This window comes from Phascolarctos cinereus, unplaced genomic scaffold (genome assembly GCF_003287225.1).
Source record: "Phascolarctos cinereus isolate Bilbo 61053 unplaced genomic scaffold, phaCin_HiC Scaffold_3;HRSCAF=262, whole genome shotgun sequence".
In the NCBI taxonomy this organism is placed as follows: Eukaryota; Metazoa; Chordata; class Mammalia; order Diprotodontia; family Phascolarctidae; genus Phascolarctos; species Phascolarctos cinereus.
This window is the reverse complement of record NW_027555736.1, coordinates 52,847,500-52,859,571: the sequence shown is the minus strand read 5'-3', so window position 1 is coordinate 52,859,571 and position 12,072 is coordinate 52,847,500. Positions and strand designations below refer to the sequence as shown.

Sequence of the window (12,072 nt, the reverse complement as noted above, 5' to 3'; positions counted from 1 at the left end):
CTTGCGCAAGTCCCATCATCTCTCTGGGTTTTATTTTCTTCATTTATAGAACAAAGGGGATGGATCATATTTCTAATGGCCCCTTCCAGCTCTAAATACTAACATCAATCTTTGAAAATATTTAAGGACAAAGTAAACAATGATCTTCAAAGGTCAGTACTGCTGAAAGCAGAGGGATGGATTTAGATGACCTCAAATCATGTACGCCAGAGGTGTCAAACACAGTGCGATGTGGGGCTGGATTAAAATGCAACTTGGAAATAGTGAATAACATAAAAATGCACTAGAATGTGGATTAACATTAACATGCAGTATTCTAAGTCAATATGCTGCCAGCAGGGACTCTAACATACAGTTTAATGGTTCTGTTTCTATTTGAGTTTGACACCACTGTTCTACACAATTCAAGCGAAAAGATTTTTAACCACTGTAGTCTACAGACATTTTAAATCCATTAATACATTTCAACAGATCTGTGCTCTCGTGGACATGGACATTTCTTCCTACAACACATCACTGCGCGTGGATTCTTGTCTATGTTTTCCCACAGAGCCTCCACTGAAAATCTACCCAATGTTCTGGAGGCTTTCTTCAATTTCCTTTTCAATTCATAAGAACCAGTTTTCTCCTGTTTTTCTTTTCTCACACTATCAATCAATAAACTTAGAAGGCTTCCTTCAAGTCCTTTTACATTTTGTAGGAATCAAACGTCTCTGGGTCTTTTTGCTCTGGAAACCTAATTATTAAATTTAAAAATCACCACCAAAGTTTCTTTGTGAAGGGTAAAAGACATGAGCCAGGAATTATTTCTTCATCCACAAGCTGCTTGGAAATGTTCTCCACATTGCTAAGATCACTCAGAGTTCACCAGAGGGAAGATCATGTTTAAGATTTCACAAATTGTTTTATTTGGGGAAGTTTGTGAGAAGCAATGGCGTCCAACTGGGCTCAATGTGGAAAGAAAGCTCAAAGGGGAACTATTTAAAGCCCTCAAGCTTGCTCCAGGTCAAAAAATGCAGAGAAGCAGCTGTCAAACATGAAGGAATAGTTAAGGAAAACTTGGCCACAGGAATTTGGGGACAGTATCTTTTATTCTATCAGTAACAGAAAAGGTCACCGATTCACATAAAACACACACACATATAGCACATTTCTTTCTGTACACAGTTAAGTGCCTATGGGAGCCATGATAATGAATTCTAAATAAAGACACTCCTTTGTCTTTTACAAAAGAACCTACAAGAGAATTTTTAAAATGTGAATTTCACCACAAACAATTTCAAGTATTTAGAGGATCTGTTTATTTAGTTTGGACCTATAATTTCACTGAAAGAAGAAAAAGACAATTACAGGCACTATAGATCTAAGAAATGTGAAAACTGGCTATTATTTCAAGTCAAAAGAAAGCCACAACAAGCACGCTTTAATCCTGTTACAAGGTTCTCTTAACAACTGAAGAATGGAAGTACTATAGTTCAATATTATACTGTAATTGTGTTAAGAGAAAAACAAAAATTAGGAGTCTGAAATAGGCCAGTCACCAGGAAATGTGGTTACTGTATGGCATCATTCAATGATAACATATTCGATAAATGTAAACATTCAGCAATATTTGTTATCAAACAGGCAGAACAATCCAAGACAGAATCAACTCAAACTGTTTAGAGAAATACAGTGGCTAAAAACGAAAGCATTTTACAACATAAAATAGTAATAAAATTTGCTAGCTAAATGGTACTTTGAGCTGGGTCTTAAAGAGTTTTAATAGCAGTGGAATTTTAGGCCCAGAGAACATGAGCAAAAACAAGTAAGAAGGTGGAGAAGTAAAGGGCATGCTTGGAGAAGAACAAGTTTGATGTGAAAAAAAGTAGTCGGAAATAAACTGGAATTACAGGTTCTAACTAGAGCCCGGGCTAAAGGCAGGACGCTGGTTGGGCCCAACACACAAGGGGACGTGTGATCCTTCCTCGGATTCTTTTTACTTTTAATGCCACAAAACCTTTTTCTTCATAGCATTTGTTTTATAACATTCAAAGTATTTATTTTATGGTAAGTCAAGCTGCACAGAATAAAGCGAAACCTCAAATCACACAGAGGCAGCACAACAGTAAAGCCTTGTCTGAGATACATAAACGATGAATCTGGTAGAAGCCAAAGTGGGAAAATCTTAAAGCTGAAGTATTTGTACTTTATTTTACAGTTAATGGGAGCCACTGAACAGCTCTGAATATGGGGTAATGTGATCATAACTCTTCATTACTCTGGCAAAGATGTGCAGGATGAATGGATAGAAGAAGAAGAAGGGAGGGAGAAAAGTAGGGGAGGGAGAAAGAGGAAGAGAGAGCACTGAACAAATCATAATAATTAGAAGGGAAAGGAGAAAAGGTGAAAAGGATGTGAAAGAAATTAGAGGTAGAATTAATAAGACTTGATTCCTGATTATCTCAAGGTAATACAAAGCAAGAGATCTATGAAGTCAGAATCAGAGGGAAAAAAGATAAAGAGGTGAAAGAGATGTGATACCACCGATAGACAGATTTCTGCTTGATACCCTCCAGATTGTTAACGGTAATTGGCAAAGAGGACAGACAAAAAAGAAAAATGACAAATATTTCAGGGGTTGTTAGAAAACAAGAAAATTAACACACCGCTGTAAGAGCTCTAAGTTGATTCAGCCATTCCGAAAAGCAACTAGAAACCATGCCCCAAAAGTCAGTAAACTGCCCAATACCCTTTGACCTAGCAATTCCACTAAGTCCACACCAGAAAGAGATTAAAGAAAGAGGAAAAGTCCCATTTGTACAACAATAATTACATACCAGCTCTTTTCATGGCAGCAAAAAATGGAAACTAAGGGGTTGCTCTCCTGTTGGGGAATGGATAAATAATGATATGTGAATGTAAGCAGATATTATTGAATTATAAGAAATTATGAAGTGGTCAGTATCAGAGGAAACTGGGAAAAGCCTCTATAAATTGATATAGAGTGGAGTGAATATAACTAGAAAAAAAAACTTTAAAAAAACTAAAATTCCAACCAAAATTCTGACTTTAAAATAAGGCATACATTTTTTGGACATTGCCAATGTGGGACTTTGTTTTGCTGGACTATATTTATTACGAGGATTTTCTTTTTTTCTTTCCTTTTTTTTTTTTGCTGTTGACAGGTAGTTGATAGAAGAGATAATAAATTCTTATAAAAATTATAAGAAAGAGCTGATGACAGCTTTTGTCTGAATAAGGGCTTTGGTAGAAACCTATTAATTATTGATCAAATTCAGATGAACAAACTAGAGCCACACTCTGAAACAAAGAGGACTATAGAACAATAAAACTTTGCTAGTGAGTTGCAATGTAAAGAGTTTTACTAAGGCAGCCTAAATAAAGGTCGCAGTTTACACAGGTCAGACCTACAGACCTAGGATGATTATTTATTAGCAATTATGTGGAAGATGGAATGGAGAAGAAAGGGACCAATCAATAGCCTCTCATGGCAGACCAGAGGGAGCTCATAAGAATCTGACTAACAGTGGCAGAGACAAAGGAAGTGATGAGAGATATTACGGAGGTAGAACTGAAAAGACCTGCAATTATTTGGATGTTGGGGGAGGGGTGCCAAAGGCCAGGAAGGAGTTAAGCAGATCGCCCACCAGAAATGACTGGGAAAACGGGAGTGCTCCTAAAAGGAGGAGAGAAATCTAGAGGAAGGACAGGGTTAAGGCAAAATAGAATGTGTTCTGTTTTGGATGTGTTAGGTTTGAGATGCCTATGGGACAAGCAAAACACGCCCAACAAGCAGCTGGCAATGCAAACCTAGAGGTTAGGAGAGAGATCAGGATCAGATGTGAAGATCTGGAAGTCATCTCCAGAAAGATGGCGACTGATCCAATGGGAGCCGATGGGATCATCAAGGGAGAGAGCGGCTAAGACAGAGCAGCACTGAGAAAGATAACGACGATCCAGCAAAGGAGACTGAAAAGAAGCAGAATGGTCAGAAAAGAGGACCAGGAAAGAGTTGTCCAGAGAGGAGAAAGAGCACAGAAAGAGGAATTGGCCAATCAACAAGTTAACAAGTATTTATGAAGCGTTTACTAAGTGCCAGGCACAGTGTTAGGACTGGGGATACAAAGAAAGACAAACACTCCCTGCCCTCAAGGAACTTACATTCTAACGGGAAGAGAAGTCAAGGAAGACAAAGCCTTGGATTTAGCAGTTAAGAGATCATTTCTAACTTTGAAGAGAGTTGTTTCCATTAAGGGCTGACAAGTGACTTGGGAGGAAGCTGAGGTAGCAATCCTTTATTGTCTCTATTTGCTTACCTCTCCTAAAAACCCTTTGCAGTCTGGTTTCTGAACTTATTACAAGTCACCAATAATCTCCTAATTTCCAAATCCAACAGTCTTTTATCCATCCTCATCTTTCCTGACCTCTCTGCTGCAGTAGACAGCTGATCATGCACTCTTCCTCTTTCTTGGTTCTCCTCCTGTCTAACCATTCCACAGTCTTTGCTTAATCACAATCCATATCATGCCCCCTCATCATGGATGTACTTAAGGTCTCTGTCCTGGGCCGTCTTCGTTTCTCTCTACACTCTCTCAGCGACCTCATCATCTCCTTTGGGTTGAATCATCCCAGGCAAGTCATTAAATGTCTCAGGGTTCTAAGCAACTTTCTAGACTCTTAAGTTGTGGAGAAGGTATCATTGGTAGTGGGAGTCTCCTCATCCAGGAATTCCCTCTATACCAAGAAATCACAAGCCTAATCCCTGTGCCCATATTTATTTTGCATATAGTTATTCAGTATATGCTTATGTACATATGTACATGTTGTCTCCCCAACAGAAAGCTAGCTGAGTGACTGTTTCATTTTTTTTTTTGGTCTCTGTAACCCCAATGCCCAGCACAGTGCCTGGCACACAGCATTTAATAAATGCTTAATTGACTGAGACAAGATAATCATTTTTAGGAATATTATAAAAGGGATTCTTGTTTATATACAGGTTAGACTGGGTGACTTCTGAGGTCCCTTCAGACTCTATTTAATGTAAAGAAATGGGAACAAATATAACTTAAGGTTTCATAGTTTGCAACAGGAAGTGGTAGATTAACACTTGCTTAACAGCATTTCATTAAATACTGAATGATAATAATCAGTAAAATACAATTACCTAATAAATACAACAGTTGGCAACCTTGTTGGTGCCCTCCTAAGGAACATACATCAGCTACATGGTGGGCATACCCTAGTATTTCAGTAACGCATGATTACTACGCTGCTGAAGCTGCCTTTACAGGCAGCACTGTTCCAATAGCAATTATCAGGGAAAATTGCATATTATCTCATACTTTAGCAGTTAAATGTTATGTCAATCTTACAGAAATTGTGCAAATCCTGAACTCTCTTTGGTTAGATGTGTGAACAACTGACTGTGAAGGCGCTATGAGGTAAGTGCAGCTCTTCTCCAGGAGTTGTCTTTTTACTAAAAAGGTTTTCCAGTGGGTTTCTCACTAAATACTACAGTACACATAATATCAGTTTCAGATTTTTTTTTTAATTCTATTTTTGGGGCAGCTAGGTGGCGCAGTGGATAGAGCACTGGCTCTGCAGTCAGGAGGACCTGAGTTCAAATCCAGTCTCAAACCAGACACTTGACATTTACTAGCTATGTGACCCTGGGCAAGCCACTTAATCCCAACTGCCTCGCAAAAAAAAAAAATTCTATTTTCTCTAAAGTTTCTTTGCATTTTTTCTCTTAATTTTATTTTTTTTCAATTAACAAGGATTTATTTTCTCTCCTTCCAACCTCCCCCTACTGAAAAAATTAAGAACAAAACCTTTACAACAATTACAAGTAGTGAAGCATAACAAATTCCCACGTGAGCTATGTTCAAAAATATGTCTTATTCTGCACTCTGAGTCTTTCGCTTCTTTGTCAGGAGGTCAGTAGCATTCTTCTTCATCATCGTCTTCATCATCAGTCCCTGGAATGATGGTTTCAGTGTCTTGCATATACATGGCTGGTCATTGCATTGATCAGTTCTTAAATTGTTCCAAGTTGTTAGTCTTTACATTGTTGTTATTGTAACTGCATAAACTGCTCCCCAGGTTCTGCTTACTTCACTCTGCATCAGTTCTTCATACATGTCTCCCCAGGTTTCTGAAACAATCCCTTCTATCATTTCTCTGGCATACATATACACATCTGACAGTCTCAAAGCGATACTTCCAGCTCCCATCTTTGAGACTCTTACCATTTTCCTGAAGGTATTTATTGAGTTGGAAGTAACACAGTAATAAGAGGTTGAACTTTGTGTCACAGACAAAAACAGCCATCCAAGATTTTTTACTCAAGGCATGACATGATCAGAGAGATACGTAAGGATTTCACAGAGAATTTTTAGGGTACAAAACAATTCAAAAACTCTACAAAAAGGCCTGCAAATGGCCACTGACCCTGGACGTGCAGTTTACTGAACAACTTCTTCATTTCTAATATTTTGGTGGTAAAATGCAAGTCTCTTAAATAAGTTTTTACCATTTAAATGAAAACATATTCACCCCCAAGTGAGATGAAAAGGCAGGCTGATGCAAAATGAAGGTCACTTGCTTCATGAAGCTTTCTTTGATCTTCCACCTTGCCCCTACAACCTACCCACTTTCTCTGCCAAAAGTTAGCCATCCCTTCTCCTTCATCTCTTATAGAATTCCAACTTCTCCTATGGGAAGGTCACATTCTACTTTGTATTGTGACTTATCTGTATACATGTTATTTCTCCCACTGGATTATAAACTTCTTGGGAACAGGAACTATGTCTTATTTATCTTCACATCCTCCTCCCAGCACCAATCAATATCTGTTTGGTTGAATTAAACTGTACAAAATATTGGACTCCAAGGGTCATTTTTTAAACTACTAAGCTGATAGAACAGCATATAAAAAAAACTGAATCATAGAATCTGAGAATAGAGAGGGATCTTTTTAGAGGGATCAACCAAGGAACATAGTAGATATGCCAAAAGAATCCAGCAAAAACCAATGATTTTTGTATCTTAGTTTCTGACACATGAAGAGCAAAACTTTTTGCAGAAATGAAATAGTCTAAGCATGATATTGCAAAAGCACTCATTCGAATAAACAAAAAATAAAATGAAATTTTCATTTATTACTGAAAAATACGTACTGTCTCCACAGCCCACAGAAATCAGAACTAATGTCCACAGTGTAGAATATATATCCGCTCTTGATTTTAAGTCTTGACTCCAATGGGACAACAGATAATCCGAATGTTACAAACTACAGCCACAAGGCAAACATAACCAATAACATAAAGCTCGTGTGCAGTTGCCAAAACTTCAGCCAGCTTTGCCAGCTATACGTACAACAAAGCAGACTAAGTGCAATAGCATCGAGTGCAGAAGCATTCAGGGTCACGCATGACGCCAAGCGGGATTCTGGCATAACTGGATACAAAAAGCAAAACTCAGAAGAACTCACGAATGGTAAAAATGTTAATGACCGAAATCAAACATGAGAAGCAAAAGCTGAAGTTATGACTCCCATATTTGACACAAGGCTTACTGAAAGGAATTTCTGCTTCTTAGGTCAATTATTTTTACCTCCCAAGAATGCCAAGATCGAAGCTTCTGCTTAGCAAAAGTATTTAGGCCACAGTAGAATTTTATAGTCACTCACTTAATAAATGCTGGCGGCATGTCTCTCTTTAAAATCTGATCCTCAGTTGTCTGAACAGTCTCTTTTCCAACCTGAGAAAGGGGAAGAAAGAGTGACGGTTAACACTTCAGATCTAGAATTCTAAATCCTCAGAAAATCTGACCCTATCTACATGTTCCATATGCAATATAAAAATTTCTATCATTAGAATTTTCATCTCTTGAGTTAAAGAAAACTTCTACAAAGCTAGTTAAAATTGGGGAGAGAGTAGGGAGAGGTATAAAAGCAATGATATTGTAGTTACTTTGGTAACTAAATGAAACATTTAATATCTATTACTAGTCCAATAATCAAATACCTCTTAATGTACCTCTAAATTAGTAAGTCAGTCATATTCAATAACAATCTTTGATTGTGTCACATTACCAAATTTTCATAAGGATATTCAATTTTAAAAGTATGGTAAGTTACCACTTGCAAGCTAAGTACAGTGACAGTATAAATTTTAAATATCAGTGACCCACTGATTCCATAAACAATAAATATAGACAATAATGAAATCAAACTTTTAAAAGTCACAATAATCTAGCCATGTGGTACTTATTAAACATGTGATATCTATGAATTCACCCTATTCAAGAATATTATGATATAACCATTCAGAATTTGGATTCTATCTTTTACTACACAAAGCACTGTACAATGATAATAAATTACTACAACACACAAATATAAATAATTGAGTTACAACACATGTAATGCAAAGTATGAACACAACTTATAGTGTTTTTAATCCCTGAAGTAAATACTCCTTAAATCTGCCATTTGAACCATATGGCCTAGTAAAGATTTTAAAGAAGAAAAAAAACAAAAGAAAAATGAAATTTCTAAATGCACAAGCAATCTCATCTTAAAAACATTCATAATCAACAATTCTTGGGCAACAGAAGTCATGTGTAAGTTAATGAATCCAAGTTTTTCTCTTCTAAGTTAACAGCTCAGAAATAGATGGGGAAAACACACATATTCCACTGTGTAATATCCATTGCTTCCATATACAATAGAGCTTTTGTATCACAATAAAAGCCTTTCAAATCAACAGCTGCTTCTCCAGAGTTGCCCAGACCAAAAGATGACACAATTATTTCCAAATGTATTGTTCACTCTATTTTCTTGAAATAAACCACTCAAGAGGCCAAGGGCATTGACTTCATACACAAAGCATAAAGGACTATACCAATCACTAGTTTATCATAAGCAGAGTAGGACAAGAAAGACATGTATGTGGTGTAAATAATCCTTTACATGAAAGAATATGTATAGCTCACAAATTTTTCCCAAAATAATCACTCAAATATTTGCTGACTAATTAAATAAATGGTAAAGCTCAAATATAATAAAGATGAAAAATTTAACAATTATAAAACAACTGAGAAGCAAAATGGTCTAGCAGACAGAAGGGCAGCCTTGGGAGTCAGTAAGACTCGAGATCAAATTCTGCCTCTAAACCACACTGGCTAGTGACCAGGTAATGTGGGCACATCACTTATCCAGGACTCAAGCAATTCTCTAAAATCGAATGTTATGAATAAGCTGCCCATTCATTGGAGGCTTCCAAGGAAGGAGAGTTCCCTACAGTAACAAACTCATAGAAATGGATCTCTAAAAAATAAGAAAACAAAATAACTGATATTTAATTCAATTCTTTTAGAAGTTTGTCAAAGGGCTACTCATCCAGATAGGGAAGAAATGCATGATTTGATGGAGTCACTACTACAGTGGTATGGTGCTCCCTCCACTAGGGCACATCTCCCCTTTTCCATGCTCTCTCATCCTATGTGATTCTTATTCATGTTTTCTCATAAATCCTCCATAGAGGAAATAGGTGCCATCTTGTTCTTTCTTTTATTATTTTAGTACCATTTACTCATGTACCCCCTGGGTTATCCAATCTGCCATCTCTCATACTCACTATATGACCAAGCTGCTTCCTTTTCCAGGTCTGAATTTCTTCAACAGTATCTCACATGTGATTTCTCACACAGATTATCATTATTAATATACTTCAGCCTACTTAAGCCCAGGTGTCTTTCCATCACCCTTTACGTTATCTGTAATTTTTAATTCTCCTGGGAATCGAAGTATATCATTATCCCTCATGGGGTTGTTGTAAGGAAAATCCTTTTTAAAATTTAAAGCATTACATAGATGACTTATTATTATGATCATTTTAATTCATTATCTCTTTGAGGAATAGGGTGTGGTAGGGAAAAAGAAAGAATAAAGACTATACTTTGAGGTTATTTTACTTAAGGTACTTATTTAGAAGGCTGTTTAAAAAGTAACTTAAGCACTAAACACTAAATTTGAGGCAAACATTGTAGAATCCATTGGTATCTAATAACTCTAAGAATGCCTGTGATAGAAAAGAGAAGTCTGTCCATTCTTAACAGACTTGGCCTAGTAGTACATTAAATAAAATGAATGATGCTATCAAATGCCATACTTAAAATGGGAGTATCTTGGAGTGAAAAATGTTTTACTGGGACAAGAGATTGGTACAAGGGAAAGAAGAAAAATAAATCTTGTGACTCCTCAATTCTTATTCTATAATTAGCTTCCGAAATCTTAAAATGCATATTGGCAAAATTATAAAATAGTATGTCTGGTTTAAGCAACACAGTTTCATTTTAGGGTAAGTTACCAAGCTTCTGTTTCATTTCTTCTGCACCTAAACGGTTCTATTGTTCCCAAAGGAATCTCTCTTCCCCCCATTTCCAAAGCCTCTTATAAAATGCTCTATAAACTTTGTAATATATTTGGCCCTCAGACGGAAATTGAGCATATCAAATGGAGTTACTCTAAAAAAGTACTCCTAAAAATCAGAAAACCAGGAGGGGGACATGAAGGTCATTGACTTTATCCTCCCAGTTTCAACTAGAACACTTCTATTACCCCTAGACAAATTAGAACTTAGTATATTTTTAAGCTATGAAGAGAAGCAAACTCCCCATCCTCCTCTGGTAACTCATTCCACTAGTTAACAATTTAGACTATTAGAAAATTATTCTTTATATCTAACCAGCATTTTCCCTCTCAGTATGGTTAAAACAATTTTTCTTAATAATCAGTCTACAGTACAAATGTAAACAAGTGATGTCTGGGCAAACGCCTTTGGAACGCTTGAAACCGTGACATAATTCCTCTCCTTTTGATCTAAAGTATTAAACGATGCCAATTCCATTAACTTTTCCCCTTTTTTGTCTAGAGGTCTGGACCTGTGATTTCATTGGTTTCAAGGAAACTCTTGATGAAACTCTCTCTGCCAATCCAGATGAACACCTATTGTACCACAAAGTCTTATCTCGATGCCTGGAGCACAGAGAAGTTCAGTGACTTGCCCAGGCTTACACAGCCAGGTTATGTTAAGAGGCAAGATGTGAACCCAGGTCTTTCTGCTCCAAGTCTAGATCTCTATCCACTATCCCATGCTTTCTCTCAACACTTCCTGATATACTTTTTGACTCTTCATTCAATCTTCTCATATTTTTTCATGTTTTTTCTTTTTATTTATGTTCCAACTTTTCAATTAATAATCAGACAGTCAATAAACCTTTAGTAAGTGCCTACTATATGCCAGGTACTCTCTAAGCACTTGGGTTATAAAAAGAGGCAAAAGACAGCCCCTGCCTTCAAGAAGCTCACAATCTAATGAGAAATAACAAGCACTTATTTTCTCTCCTTCCTCCCCACTTCTTTCTGAAATTTTCTGTCCTATAAATGTCTGGGCATCTCTCCTGCTATTCCTTCTACACTGCAGTAGCTGTACCTTGCTTGGCCTTAGCTGCTCGACTCTTTTTTCTCCCCTTCCTTTCTTTCTCTAGCTGTTTGACATTGGCCATGGCTTTTCTAATCGTATCTTCTAACTCAAAAGATCCACTGAAGGTGGAATGTTTTCAGTATTTTTGTGAAGTCACTCATTTGCAAATAGTTAAGTGCAAGTGATTATATTTCTTCAAAATGCAGTTCTTTCACCTTTCTCTATCTCCAAAATATGTTTTCACACTAACCCTGTCCTGCTACACTTATCGATGAGAGTGAACAAAGGCTACACTGAAAGACGATGTTATGGCCCAGTTGTCCCAGAAGGCAAGGACTAAGGGAGAGATGGAGGTGCTCCATACAGATAGGAGCAGCCCAGGCATGACAGCAGCTCAGTGGACGCTGAAGGCACACCAGCCTTGGCAAGCTATATCCTCCTCATCTGGCATAATGCCTTGCATATAGTAAGAACTGAATAAACGTTTGTTGAACAGGATTATGTTCCCCCCCAACAACTGGAGTAATCCATTGACTGATGGACCAAGAGAGATATCACACTTAAAAGGCAGAATACATAA

General features: G+C 37.1%; 1 protein-coding gene across 2 annotated transcripts in view; it reads right to left on the bottom strand.

Moving 5' to 3' along the window:
- VCL (vinculin) overlaps window positions 1–12,072 on the bottom strand; it is a 116,599-nt gene that overhangs the window by 62,428 nt on the left and 42,099 nt on the right. For both annotated transcript variants that reach the window (XM_021005982.2, XM_021005983.2), the window contains exon 2: window positions 7,694–7,764. In XM_021005982.2, the coding sequence (XP_020861641.1) occupies window positions 7,694–7,764 (71 nt within the window). The remainder of the gene's footprint in view (window positions 1–7,693; window positions 7,765–12,072) is intronic.